The 15,306-nt window shown below is 43.5% G+C and overlaps 1 protein-coding gene across 1 annotated transcript; it reads left to right on the top strand.

Annotated features, from left to right (window-relative positions):
- Positions 1-4,830: 4,830 nt before the first annotated feature.
- On the top strand, positions 4,831-14,630 carry gpr139 (G protein-coupled receptor 139). The gene is made up of 2 exons (XM_056407938.1): positions 4,831-4,984; positions 13,648-14,630. Exons 1-2 carry the CDS (start codon positions 4,837-4,839, stop codon positions 14,628-14,630), a joined length of 1,131 nt encoding a protein of 376 aa, XP_056263913.1. The 5' UTR covers positions 4,831-4,836.
- The last annotated feature ends 676 nt before the right edge of the window (positions 14,631-15,306 follow it).

Here is a 15,306-nt window from a genome sequence, read left to right as displayed (position 1 = left end):
CAGTGGTCAGAATCAATACAACAGAAGACTCAAGTTCTCCGGAATTCTTACAGGATCACGATGGTTTCATAGCAACAGGTGTGTCAGTGCAACGGGTGACTTTGCTTCAAAATAATTGAAGGCTTTTAAGAGGACACCTTCATGTTCTGTTTGTGTTTCCAAGAGAGATTAGAGTTACCAAGTAACACGGATACTCGCTAAACCGGAACACCGGCTTTGGCTGCAAGCCTTTTAACGACGACCACTGGACTAATTTTTGCAACGCACGTTTTAAAACTGAATAAAGTCAAACTCTGGTGTAATCACGTCAAACGCTAGGTTTCTCCACAAAATACATCTTTGCACTAAATACTGGACCATTTACTTATGTCTTCTATCTGCTAAGAGCTCACAGATCTCGAAAGTCCATTTGGTTTAGGTTGCATTCACGATCGTTGGTGGTTAATGTCCTTACGTAGCATGCTTATTCAGCATTGTATGCTACGTAAGCTTAAAGCACGGCCTCGCAAAGCCGTCATGGATACGTCGTCTCACGTTCAGGATTGACGCCTCCTCCACATTTTCTCAGATTGTAGGCTTGATTCAGGGAATGAAATGTCTTACTAAGATGGTGAACATTAGCTGCTAAACTTAACACGTATCATTGTTTGCATGCTATTATGTACGGCCTCACAAGGACACCAGCAAGTAGACTCTTGGTCTTGTTCCTTTTTACCCTTTACAGATATTCAGAGACTCTCATATGCAATCATCACACATCATAAATGGTGAGATTATACAAAGCCACATAGATCCGCTCTGTTCCGCTTAGCCACTAGCCACGAATGTCAACATGTTAATGACAAACATTTCTGTGGCGTTTGAGGCAACAACACAAGTTTGGCTTTGCGTGTTTGTGCACGTCCACACTTGATTGCTCTGTTAGGGGAGGATGTGACAGTGTGAGGTCCCCAGAGAATGTGTGCAATGATAATGTTATGGGTTAATAACAAACACACACACACACAGTGTTGTTGCAGGGAGTATTGGGGTCAGGTGGAGGTGTGACCACTCGACACAACCAACCATCACCTGCCCTGGTGTGGTTTGCCGAGTCTCACCACATGACAGTAGCACATGACACATGTAGCCTACAGTATCTGTTGTCCTGTATTGAATTCAACAACAACACAACACAATCACGCCTATATCAAAGCGCCAGAAGATTGCGCGTAATCGAGTTTGTGTGACAAGGACCAATGATGATGTTGTATTAAGTACTGGAGAGCAAGCACACACTATACCGCTGTGGGGGTTTCTCACAGCTATGTTAGCTACTCTTGAAGAATCACCCGCCCCTGTCGCACATTTCTCCGTGATCGATTCACGTCAGCTGGCCATATTTTATTTAACACTTAATCGCGGCGCTCCTCTCCCTGCGTCCCCCGCGGCTCATTTCATGCACGTGTAGGAGAACAGAATTAAGAGCACGTGAATGCTGCTTTACACTCTTCACACCTACCATTCACACTTCCGTTGACTTCGCTGCATCGGACCCAAGTGGCGTTCGGCAGAAGCAGGTCAGCCGCTATTGGACCGTTTCTGAAATTAATTCATCCGTTTAGGCTACATGAAGCCCTCCATCTGATGAGTGGAGGATCCTCGAGATTCCATAATTGAAGCTCTAAGAAGCCTTCAAGATGGTCTGGATCCTCGTTTGTGATCCACTGCTTTGTGACTCATGAGTTTCCTCCCACAAAAACCTATTTCTTCGTGTAAACGGTTTTAGTCTCGTCTGCCCTTGGGTCCTTGTCGCAGCCACATGCGCTAGCTTTATGATGTACTGTATCTCTCTCAGCCAGCAGAGCAGACTGTGGTTGTGGTTCCTCAGACCTGTGGAGAGGTGCATGGCGTCGGCCTTGATTGTGCTAAAGATGCACCGAGAGATCAGAAACACGGAGCTCTCTAAAATAAAAGTATGTTTCACTGGTCCATACTCTTTCAAAACTGTACCGAAATTAAGCAACGGCTAAAAGCCCCGAGGAGTTCGCAAATCATTGATAAGAATAATGACTACGATACAATAAATCAATGGTGGACGAAGATCTTTTACTTAATTAAAAATAGTAAATTATTAAGTAAAAGTTAAGGTAATGATTAAAGTATTATCAGCAGAATTTAATAAATTACTCTCTGCAGATTTCTTTTCATAATTTCTAAATACCAATTCTTATTATTATTATCAGGCTACTACCTTTTAATTAATGTATGTGCAGCATGTTAACGTTATAGTCAGTGGAGGTGAAGCAAATTTCAAAACTGTCCAGAATATTAAGTAGAACTTGTTATAAATTGAAAATATAGTCAACAAATGCATTTAGATAATCAATACTTATATTCTATAATCTAGAAAAGTATACAACAAAACATTCATCTTTGGCTACATTATTATTCCATCATCGTGTTTTGATGGTGTTCTGAGCAACTAGCTGCATGGCACGATACCAACCATGAGCCAGTTTGATTATAGTGTATAGTGTAGGAAGTTATGTTTAGTAAACTATGTCATAGCTAAAGCATGAAGTAGCAAGTATTTCCCTCCTGGACACGTTCATATTCAGACTGCAGCTGAGACCCTTCCCTCTCAGTGATTGGTTGTTTCGTTTTATTTAATGAAACCCTACATAAGAGTGCTTTGGGTCGTAACTTGCAGGTACACTCAAAAAAACGATTCAAGCCCTTCTTAGAGGTGACATATTTAAATATTGTTTGATACATTTAAATAAATCAATTACAAAACGAAGATATTTATATTGAATGGGTGTAACACAAAATGTATGAATACTTTCATTTATTAGATTTATTTAGGTTAGATGGTGTGCATATCAACTCAAAATAAATGTGTTTCATTGAGGACTACCCTTTGCCCATGCGCCTTCTGAAAATCAGTTGTTTGCATGAGGTGAAGACACTTTCAGGGCTGTACGGTGGTGTAGTGGCTAGCACTGTCACCTCAAAGCCAGAGGGCTGTGGGTTCAAATCTCAGTTGGGGTGTTCTTTCTGTGTGTAGTTTGCATATTTTTTTAGTTAGTTAGTTTATATTTTGAGTTGGACAAACACAAATTAATTTAATTTAATGAATATCGTTATTATATTTTAGATGTATTTGATACAAATGAGTTGGACTAACTTAATTACATTGTATTGCACTGATGTGCTAAATTTGAGTTGGAGTTGCAGATAATTATTGGATGGAAAACCTGCCAACAATTTAATTGAGTTCATCCAATGAGTCATTTCTTTGAGTGTGTATACCTTCATCTGTCAGAGGGGACGACTACCCACCGTGCTTTACCCAAACATCTCCGCTTCAATGTTAATGATAGTAATATAATAATATTGATATTAATTTAAGTCTCACCCAGGCTGCGGAGTAATGACACATCACTCAGCAGCTGGATTCGCCAGCATAAAATAAAAAGGAATAAAATGAAAAAATCCACTTATTTTGGTTAATTTGGCATTACATGTTGCATATTCTTTTTGTTTTGGTGTGTTGGGTTTACTGCTGGACAGACCAAACACTTCAATGTGGACTGTTTTGTTCTGTGAAACACAAAGAGCCATGAACAAACAGGTCCCACAGCTCCTCTCCAGCATTGTATTTCCCAAATGTTTTCCGCTACGTCGCCTGGTGAAAGCAGTGTTCTGTTTGTGAAAATGTTGTTCATCATTGTTAAGTAATTAGATTCTTATGGACTTCCATCAGTTATACTTATGTTCACAATGGTCTACACATTTCCGTGCATTATGAAAAATCAATTGTTCAGCCTAAACAACTCATGGATGTATTATGAAAATGGACAAATTAATCTGTTGCAACCCTTATGAACCAGAGACCGGAGTGTTTCTGAAGAAGGAATACTTGCGTTTTTAATGACAGCCGTCATCTCATTAGCAGTTCACACTGCATGGCAAATTACATTGATCAGCCAGTCCCCACCCCCACTCCCCCCCACACACACACACACTCACACACAGACACACTCCTCCAGACACACGCGTCCATATCACATGCATTCATACTGTCTGTTACGTTTATGATATGCACAAAAAGGTTGTGGGCACATGTTTGGATTCTGCTTTGTGGATTATATGGTCAAAGTTAATTAATATGGACTAAAGAGATGTGCAATAAAGAGACACATTGAAAATCTGACTGGGGCAAACACACTACATCCTTTTCAACTTAACCCTCCATTTATGGTTTGTCATCTGTCACATCCTCATCATTTTTATTGTCTCTTTGTTCACTGCCCTCAAACTGAAACCTCTCTTTTTCTCTCTAATTATCCCTCCTCAGCCTCCGTCTCTCTCTCACGTTCTGCTCTCCAGCATGCCTTTGCTCTCCATCTACCTCCCTCCCTCTCCCCTCTCTCCTCCTCCTCCTCCTCCTCCTCCTCCTCCACCTTCTCCTCCCGCTGCGCTCTCGACTCGTTCTTATTCCCCCTCGTTCACACACTCAGGCAGCATCCTCCCCTCTCCATTTCTACCTTCATACTCACCTCTTCACACCTCCCTCTCCACTCCTCTCGCCTCCTTCCTCTCCATCACCTACTAACACATATCATCTCTTGCAACTCCCCGTGTGTTGTCTCCCGCCACTCTCTCCTCCATTTCTCCCTCCTTCTCACACACTCAACCTTGTTTCCTCGCGCAAACTCGAACACACACTCATGCTGATTGGCACCCAAGGACAGAGCACCCTCTCTCCTGTACCGGCGACCAGGCGGTTTGCTCGTGTGGCCTGGCTTCTGGACACTGAGCTCAGCTGAGGAAGAGGACGAGGAAGAGGCAATGGAACACAGCCACATCTTCCCTGTGTTCCCCCCAAATGGGAGCACTTGGAGCACAGGGCAGCATCCCACTGAGTTTGTCCATGGATGCCCTCTCGGACCACTGCCTGTCATCTATTACAGCCTCCTGCTGTGTCTCGGCCTTCCGGGTAAGAAATGTGCACACACAATTATTTGCCTTGTATGTGTGCCCAATCACAGGCAAGTCTCATTCTGTGTGTTTTTTGTGGGTTGCCGGAGTCATGCTTTGCATCTTGATTTGTTGTGCACTTGTCTGGATGTTTGAGTTAGTGTGTCGGCTGCTCCACTCTTCCCTTGTTGCACACACACACACACACACACACAGTTGATTTGTCATACTGACCTTGTGGCAAATCAATTGTGCATGCGCATGTACGCCATATGCTTATGTCTGCGCTTATGCCCGTTCGCTTGGAGTTTGTTTATACATCCATCTCTTTAGTTGAACATATACAAGCACCATTTAAACAATAGAGGGGAAACCAGTTGTTTAATGTGCAAAGCGTCATTAAATAGGGCTATTAAGCCTTGAAACTGCACCTATTTTGTTACTCTGGAGTAGTTCTAGCTTATGTGTGCATGAAAGATTATGTGAGTAATGATTCAGGCTTGACCTCGGGACAAGTGTGTTACATGGCTCGTCCTGATGACCTGCGTTAATGACACTTCCTTGTTGCGTCTCTTCCATTGACTGATTAGTCCATTCACACTCACTGTCAAACACGTTTACTGCCTCTTTCCCACTGCGTGATCTATGAGCGCTGACCTAGTCTCACATGTAAAGTGCTGTGTGCATGTATGTGTGCGATTATGAATGTGTGTCTGTGAGAGAGAGACAGGAAACATGAGGTCGAATGAAAGAGAAAATGTATGAAAACCTAATAAGAGGTTGGGTTTTAGATGTTGAAAGCCCTGTGGATGGTCGGATGCACATCCCCTCTGCTTCAGCCTGTCACAAAAAGGCTGGACTCATTCTGTGGTCAAGTAACATAAAGGTTAACTTAAGTGTTTCACTATTTAACCCTGATTCCGATGAGTACAATCAGTGACTTTTGTTCTCGTTCAGAACAAATCTGCAATGCAAAGTAAAAAGCTTTTGTACGCCAAGACTGCAGATGCTCCACAAGATTTACAGCCCTCTATAAGTCTGTCTTTCCGATGAAATCTCGCCTAATTATTTCTACTAAATTGGCAAACGTCTCGCACAAGCGATTCTCTCTTCTGTCATTTCAAGTTTCTCCTGCGTCAGAAGTTTGATGAGTTCTCTTAACAAGTCGTCTTTACTTATGTATCCAGTACAAATGTGATCGAGGCTTTTTGTTTAATCACCGAGGAACAATAACCCGAGATTGTTACGCAATCGTATAATGGCTGTCTGAATTAATGGCAGATCTGAGTGCGGAGGACTGATACTTTGCAGCAGCCGAGATTAACTTATTAAATGTTTATGACGTTCCACTCTGTCTGAATCATGAATCTTTCATGAACGCGGCATCCTGTTAGTAGTAGCGGCATGACCTACAGAACACTCTCAACGGATGTGAGGGTGTTCGCTTGATTACCGGCCATGGGTTCAGTTCTAACAGCAGCAGGGCTTCAGGGAGACGTCGTACATGTCTGTACATTTCTTGACCTTTAAGCAGCAGCCAGAGAGGGGTCACATAAAAATTAAAATTAAGATTTGAGGATGAGAAGCGAGAAAATGGAAGGTGATGAGAAAAGGGATTACACACATCAAGTGGTGAGGAGTGACTTCTGCGTGACCTAGGGAAATGATGAACTCCAATCGCCGGATGAACAGTATGGAGGATAAGGCAGAGCATGTCACCCAGAAGAAGAAGAGCAGAATTAAGAGAAAGAGATTAATAACAGCAGAAGCGGTGAAGTAACACCTTTGAGTGGGGGCAGATACAGATGACGGAGCTGAGACGAATTGCCACATTTTTAATTAATCGTTAACTCTCTCTCTCTATTTCTCTCTCTGCTCACCACACCACACTGCTTGAGACAGAACAGATGTGTGCTGGCATAGCAAAGAGCACAATGAAGGTTTCGGGCTTTCCCTCTTTTGCCTGGGAGGACAGACGTGAGGCCTGCTCTTTGTGCAGTACACCTCTCAAAACATTCACAGCTAAGACACATACCGTACAGTATGTTGAAGATGATGAATGAGTCAGGGAGAAATAAACAGATGTTGAAGTGAAGCTGCTCTGATTATCCGGGCCGAGACAGCTGCTTTGCAAGCATATTTGTTTGAGTTGAACATTTCTCTACACTATCGGTTCTTTTGAATAGCATTTATACATTTTTACCTGAAACATACATTTAAAATCCCACCTGCTCAGGTGTCATTCAACTCAAGATAACAGTTGATGCCTGAATTTTGCCTAAAGAGGCCTGCATTTAAATCATTTGAAAATGTGTTCATGTTAATAAAATGTCTGTGCAGCAGATATCAAAAACACTAAGAAGATTCAATTAAAATCTATTGTATTCTATTTAATAATTCGACATTTGTAATTGTTGTTTAATTAGTCATCAGGGTTTCATAAAAGACATTTTCAATACACCAGCAAGGAAGTTTTCACTCAAATCCATCAAAAACACATTTGATGCAACACCTCATTGTGCGCGGTGTCAATCTATACATATTTAAGCATTAATGTAGATTTGAGGGATTTATTTAAGATGGCCATTCAAGTTAGCATGGTTGAACCAAAACTCAGATTATTGACTTTATATTTCATGATTATATGTTATTTGCGCAACGTTATAATCCGCAAAGTAACCAGTAACCTATGCTTGAAATTATTAAGTATGGGGGTAGATATAACAGCATTTCCCTCTGCAGAAGTATAAAGAAGCACAAAATGTAGACACTAAAGTTCAAGTATTCAAACAAGGACATCTTTAACCTTGGAGAGAGTGAGACTGTCAACAAGAGCAATGATGAATAGAAAAGAGACCCAAAATGACCACAAAGAGACATCAAATGGCTAAAACAATAACAAAATAGCTACACAAGGACACACACTATAGGTTAAATAACTATAGTATAAAGTCTGTGAATCTGTGCTCAGGGGCCCATCGTCTCATAATCACCTCAAGGTTGATGTGACAAGTGGTTGTGTGGAGTAGAGATGTGTGAATAGTGTGTGAGAAGAAAAGTGTGTGTGTGTGTGTCCCTCCTTCACCTTTGAAGATGCATGAGCTCACACAGTCCACAGTATGTTGATGCGTTCCTTCCCTCTTTCTTGAAACCCTTGCAGTGTGTGTGGCCGTTCAACAGTCCTCTGTGAGTGGCACACATGAGACTTGAAAAACATCTCCCACTCCTTCTTATCCACCTGCACGACGGGGAAAAGGTTGGGCAGGTTACGCACTAACAACCTTCTGTTCCACGTCGCAGTGTGGACCAGGTGTGAGGCGCTACTTAATGAAGCGTCGGGCCCAAGTGATTTGCAGTTTGAACTATTGATCTGTCAATCTGCAACAGCGATAGGGCATCTGTGGTGGAACGGGGGCTTGTTAACGGATACTATCACTCAGTGTTTAAGATTATTGGGAGTTAATTGAAGGAAGAGGAAATGATGTGAAAGCATGTGGTGAAGCATGGACAGTAAGGGAAAAGATAGCAAATATTAGGTAAATCAAATGTAAGAGGTTTTCAAGCTCTGGTTTGTCTCCAGGACAAAGAGTGTGTCAGCGTGTCGAGGGGGAGACGAGCCAGAGAGGGCGCGGGAGGACAGAGGAGGCAAGAGAGGAGGGAGGTGTTATTTGAGTCAGTAAATTGGAAATGTTGTTGGTGCAGTCACAGAGTTGACTCTGTTTGACCAGCTGACGACGAAATGCTGTCACCACTGCCGAAAACCAAATCCCTGTGTTGATTAGCATGTCATACATCATTCTGAGGATAGTTATCGTGCTGTGATCTGGACGTCATCTCTATGTTTCATCTCCCATCCATTTACCCTTCTTCTCGTCTCTTCTCTGCATTTAATTCTCTCCTCTACCCTCAATTTTAAACAAACTTTCAAATAATTGGAAACATTATTTATGAGCACTTTAAACACAACAAACTGAGTTTGTCAGTCTGCAGCGTCTCATTACTGGCAGCACGGTTAGCCAATATGCAAGGACAGTCATCTCCACCAAACCTGGACTCACTGGCCTGTCTTTAAAATGAATGTCTGTGAGAGGTGAGCAGAGGCAGAGCACTGCAGTAGCATCAATATCATTATCAGCAACCTGGGCCTCTCTCTTAATAGGGCTATATTCTTTATTGCATCTTTCTTTTTCTTATGAGCTCCCTCTACCCTTCCTTATTAACTCTCAAATCACACAAATCAAGATGATGCTCACAATAAAATGTGTTGGATTGATATTATGAAATTTTTATACCATTACAAGCCAGATTCGCAGTGAAAACGTCTTGGATTTAAATTCATGAAAGGATCTGGGGGTTTCTCTTCATTTTAAACAGTTTAAAAATGTATCCCTTTAATTTTATCTTCAATGTATGTTTTTTAGTGTCTTTGCAGCAGGGATGTGGTCCTGGTTTTCGTTTGGAATTAAGGAATCGTCCTGCTTTATGTCCGGTGTGACACTGAGGGAAGACAAAAGGGAAATGGTTGTCATCAGGAACAAAGTGCTTGTGACCTTTGAAGCAAGCTTTGATATTCACCCCCTCTCTGTCTCTAGCCTCTCTTCCTTTCCTCCCACCTCCTCTGTATCTCTCTGTCTCATTCTGTTTCCGGCTAATCCTCCTCTCCGTTCCCTCTCTCTTTTTTAACTATCTGTGACCTTCCTCAGACCACACTTTACTTCACCTTCCATCTATTTTCTCATCCCTCTCTTCTCCACTCATCTTGTCTTATTAGCCTCCGGATCAGCCACCAAAGCCAAACCTCGATTTTCTTCAAATGAAAAAAAAAAGAGAATTGCTATGCTTACTTTCCTTGTCTTTTTTGTAGAATAAATTCATTTATATAATGTGTTATGTAATATGAGGCCCATGAGAAAGCCTAACGACTCCGCTGCAGCATCTCAAGTCTTGCCACCGGTTTTGAGGGGTGCACAGTGTCATTTGCCGACAGCCCATCTGAACACGTCCCTTTAGAGGTGGGATGAGTCAGCCTCGTTACACACCTCGGGGAGCACGGTGTGCCTTCTCTTTTCCCACTAAACAACGTCAATGGCCCTGTCCCTCGTCATACTGTATTTTGGGTGCAGCAGGGGGAGTGCAGACACAAAGCACTCCCACACAAACACACAGAGAGGGTCACCCAGGCAAACACACACACACACAGACACACACACACCCACACATATAAACACATACGTAGACATGGAAAAACAAACGCAGCCCATTATCTGTCCTACAGGTGATTCTAATCCCCTCTCTGCTGGAGACACTTATTTTTCCCTGCAACAAAAGAAGAAGATGGTAACACTGTATTTCCCTTTGTCTGAAGTGTCCAGGCATGAGACGCACATTTCTCTATGTGTGCACGGTTGCCTCTTTGTATGTGACGTCCGCAAGTCTCTGTTCTGTGTGTGCATGGATGGTCAGCTTTTCCCCCTCCCTGGGTCCAGAGACAACGTAAAGAGCAGGAGTCAGTGAAATGAATGAGCAACACGCTGGCTCAAGCTAAATGGAAATGTCAAGCTCGCTACGGATCCCTTTTGTTTGTCTGTAGAAGGGCCCATCTCACCGGGAAGCCCCAACACAATAATACCCAGTGACAGTTGAAGCCTTCCTGTTTCCATTTCATGTCACCGCTCCCTGTTTGGCGGTCAGAGGATAGAGAAAGTGAAAGAATTAATGGTAGGTACAAAAGGTACAATAGAGAGTGAGGCTGTGGATTTCAAGGCAATGCACATGGTGCAGGGTTGTAATGGGCCTCCACCAGCAAGTTTATGAGCAGCTCAGAGCTTAGCAACAAACGTGTCCTGGTAGAAAAACACAAACACTGATAAGATCATTTGGATAAACCAGATTAGAGTCTGCAGGTGTGTGTACAGTTCACACTGATAGCTGTAAGAGGCGCTTGTATCGGAAAAAGCACATAGAAAGAATCAGTATGATTAAAACAACTGAAACAAGCAACATCCAAACTAGGTCCGTTTTTATACCCCCAAAAAGAGTCTCGTTAGTATTGCACTGCTATGACATGGTGAGAGTCATGATGGATTTGTGCGTCTTCACTTTCAAAACTAGGCTTCTATTTTTTCCCATCATGCAACAAGACCACAAACAAGTTTGTCGGAGGGTCGGGTGTGTTATGCTAGTAGCGGCTAATGTATCTCATAATGATATGAGGAGCTGGCTACAGACGTCTGGTAAACTCACTTCCTACTAACTCAATGCTAAGTTAAGTGTCTTTTTAAAATAATTTTCAAACTTACCACAGTCTGGGCACAAGGCCAAGCTGAACTAATAGTTCATGTGCCAAATCAGTCCAAGGTCAACCTGAATTTAAATATATTCCTGATTAATTTGCTTCGATCGTGGAAAAAAACGACCACCAGAGCAGACGGAGAAACAGACAGAAAGTGTCGCTGAAAACAAAGATCAATAACACAGACGACCAAGATTGGACATGAAAGCAATTTAACTTGCCCGTGCAGAGGTTGGTGTGGTGAACAAGTGATGAGGAGTGTAATGGTGGGGCAATCCAGCAGCCCTGCATAAACACATATATTGGCTTGTCGAGTCTTGTAAACTGCTTTGATGTCTCGTTTATGGTATTGATAGATTGTACGTTAATGCATTGGCGCATCCCGAATGTTGTTTGTGTGCGTGTGTTAATGTGTGTGTATGAATGTGCGTATGTGTTCTGCTGCACATCCTCCAGTCCGGCAACGACATCTTTAGTCATTATCTGGAGACGGCTTTGAAATTTGTAACCAGCTGACAGTGGTTGAGGCTGTGAAGTGTGATGTACCAGACTCCTAGCTGCCATACCTAATCCAATCCAAGATCTATTACTGCAGAGGGGGACCGGACCACAGAAAAAACGCACACACACATACACGTACACACTGGGACAGCTACTAAGTGCATTGATGTCGCAGTGATGCTGCAATGTAAATCAATGTTAGAGGCATCTTTGTCTGAGGAAACAGATCAGACAACTCGACATGCTGCACCAGCAAGTTACACTAAATGGGGTTGTTTGGCAACAGGAAAGGATTGACATAATAATGTGTGTATGTGATTGCTATTACAGTTAATCGAACTAATGAATTAGGAATCTTTGGATACATTGGAAAAGTATTGATTTTTGCCTCGTCACACATGTAATGAATGTTCTCAATGAGCAGACACACTCATATCTCCTTCAAGAAATATACTGTCTATTGCCAAATGCTGTATAAAAGGTTTAAATGATTTTGCACATGGAAGTAAAAATATTTTTTTTAAATATAAAATCCATTAAATGTGCAGTTTCTGACCCCTAGTAGTACGATACAGTATTGTTTCTAAGAGAAGCTTCACATTATCTCTTGCATGCTGCTGCTATGAAAATAGAGAATAGTCTTGCGAATATCATGCTATTTCACTGGTGCAAATTTGGAAACAGTAACATGTCAAGGCAAAGATGACTGCCAGCGAATAAAACAACGTATGGTTGACATTCTTTATTGTACCAATGATGACAATAATTAATTTCACAGATTTCATTAGTTGTACATCCTAACAACACTACAGTGTGAGCACAGCCTCTGTGTTCTGCCTCCTCCATGCTTGAGCAAGCTCACAACCTGTAAACGCAACTGTGTCATGATGGGAATAACCGGAGAATAATATAGAGTAATATAACAGAATATTCCTATTGAAGGACAAAAAAGACATGTGAATGAGCTTGTTCAATACAATCACCAAACTGCAGATCCCTCTAAAAGGCAGAGAGCTGTGCACAGAGGTCATGCTTAGGTAGACGTGGCAGTGGAATGAATCACATCCAGGCCTTTGTGTCCACGTTCTTTTCAGTGAAAAATGAGAGTAGCGGTCCCCCCTCCTCGGCGAGTCAGCTTTGCTGTTTGTGAAAAAAAATTGATAGAGTTGGAATAAATGAACAAGAAGGTGGCGGGGGAAACATTATTTAAGCAGCCTGTGAGAGAAGGTATGATGCTGGGAATTTTAAGTTAAGAGTGAAAGGAGCGACAGGGAGAGATGTGGCATCCTTGTGCTTTGTTTAAGGAACCAAATTGCCGGCGGCACAGTGGCTGCAGTCGTGAACTCAGCAGACTGCCTCGGCTGTGAGGCTGCACATCACCTCCTGTTTTTGTTGTGGCTTTACTCTTTATTAAAGATAACAGTTTGGTCAAAGGCAGAGAGGCAGATGCTGCTGGAATTACACAGCAGGTGTAGATGAAGAGGGAAAGCGGAGGGAGCAATAAAGAGAGGAAGGATTACACAGAGGGAGGGCTGGTTGTACGTGGTGCATACTGACTGGAGCCGATAACAGATTCTATAATGTGTGCTCAGTGTTGTTGATGGTGCTGAAAATCTTCCACATATTGCAAATATTGTTTCCTTCTGTTCTTTGTGTATTGTGTGCTTGTGTAAGAGCAGTCACTCTTTTGTGTTGTACAAATCCACGGCATTATGTTTGTTGTTGTGTCTTTTTGACTGCCTGCCCATTAACACAACATTTTTATGTCTCCTTCCCTGCCCTAACCTGTGCCCATTCATCTTCCAATCTCATCATACTTTTTCCTTTCCCATCATTTCCCAATTTCTGCTTCTAACAACCTTCCTTCGTCCCCTCCTTCCTCCTCCCAGCTAACACCTTGACAGTGGTCATCCTGTCCCAGCTGGTGCTGCGTCGTCAGAAGTCCTCCTACAACTATCTCCTGGCTCTGGCAGCCGCCGACATCCTGGTCCTGCTTCTCATTGTTTTTGTCGATTTCATATTGGAGGATTTTATTTTGGGTACCGCTCTGCCTCCGTCACTAAACAACGCAATACAGGTCCTGGAGTTCTCCTCCATCCACACCTCCATCTGGATCACCGTGCCTCTCACCATTGACCGTTACATCGCTGTGTGCCACCCGCTTCGTTACCATACGGTCTCCTTCCCGGCCCGCACACGAAGGGTGATATTTGCTGTGTATATTGGGTGCTTGATCTCTGCGGCTCCTTATTACTGGTGGCCTGAGCTGTGGCACAGCCTGGCTGGGGTTGGCAGTGTAGGAGGAGGAGGGGAGGGCAACAGGAGAACCGTGGTCCAGCATGTCCTGGTGTGGGCCCACTGCGCCACCGTCTACATCCTTCCCTGCACTGTCTTCTTCTCCCTCAACGCCGCCATCGTCCGTAAGCTGCGCAGACGCCGCAGCTGCTTCCGTCTGCGCGGCTACTCGACCGGCAAGACCACCGCCATTCTCCTCGCCATCACCTCCATTTTCGCCGTTTTGTGGGCGCCACGCACCCTCATGATCCTCTACCACTTCTACTCCCCTCCGCCAGTCTCACAAGCTGCCGGCCGACTGCTCCACGTGCTCACTGATCTGGCGAACATGCTCGCGTTGCTCAACACTGGGGTCAACTTCTTCCTCTACTGCTTCATCAGCAAGCGCTTCCGGGGCATGGCGGCCAATGTCCTGCGAGCCCTGCTTCACTGCCGGAAGCAGTCCCCGCCGTTTTATGCCAGCCACAACTTTTCCATCACAAGCAGCCCTTGGATCTCACCAGCCAACTCCCACTGCATCAAGATGTTGGTGTACCAGTATGACAAAAATGGGAAACCCATCTGTATTTCCTCTTGAGTATTCAGCCACCAGCAGCCGCCCCCACCCTCAGCGGTTGGGGAATCCATTGTCTCCTTGGTGACCAGCTTTGTTCGCATGGGACTCTTTGAGGCTTGAAAATGTCAACACGCCTGGAGAGCACACAAGGGACGGTTTAGCTAGCTTGGAGCGCTAACAAAGTGGCTGGCTAGCAAGGTGCAAAAGCAAACAGCCGATGCGTGCTTGACAAAAAATGGCTTCATATGTTCAATAAAGTATTCACAAAGCAGCGACCAGCATCAAACAGATGTTGATTGTTTCCCTCATGCAAAAAAATACAGCTACCGTAAGAGACTGAGTGCTTGCTCACAGGATATCGCCACCATCTATCAACGGCTTTTATGAGCCACAGCGCTACAGACTAAACTAGCAACTAGATGAATCCTCGGTGAAGCTTCAAACGCCTGACATTGATTTCTTTATTGACGCTCTCTGTTGCTCACTGCAACAAACGGTGAGCATTTTTAACAGCTGCGTCTTTGTCCGTTAGGAGTCATTTCCAGAAAGCAGAAACATCCAGTCAGAGTCTGGGCACTGAACATCTCACCTCGAGGGGGAATTCACTCAGGCAAGAGCCACCGACGGTTCTGGCTCTCGAGCAATGCTAAAACAGCGCTGTCATTTCCAGTTTAATATGCAGAAACATCTCAAAGGC

The sequence above is a fragment of the Pseudoliparis swirei genome, chromosome 23 (genome assembly GCF_029220125.1).
Source record: "Pseudoliparis swirei isolate HS2019 ecotype Mariana Trench chromosome 23, NWPU_hadal_v1, whole genome shotgun sequence".
NCBI classification, from domain to species: Eukaryota; Metazoa; Chordata; class Actinopteri; order Perciformes; family Liparidae; genus Pseudoliparis; species Pseudoliparis swirei.
This window is presented reverse-complemented; position numbering and strand designations above follow the sequence as displayed.

Bases quoted from the DNA above. Each gene is read 5' to 3' on its own strand.
- gpr139 (XM_056407938.1), top strand. From the start codon at position 4,837: ATGGAACACAGCCACATCTTCCCTGTGTTCCCCCCAAATGGGAGCACT. The intron at 4,985-13,647 runs GTAAGAAATGTG...TCCTCCTCCCAG, and splicing joins GCTGTGTCTCGGCCTTCCGG to CTAACACCTTGACAGTGGTC.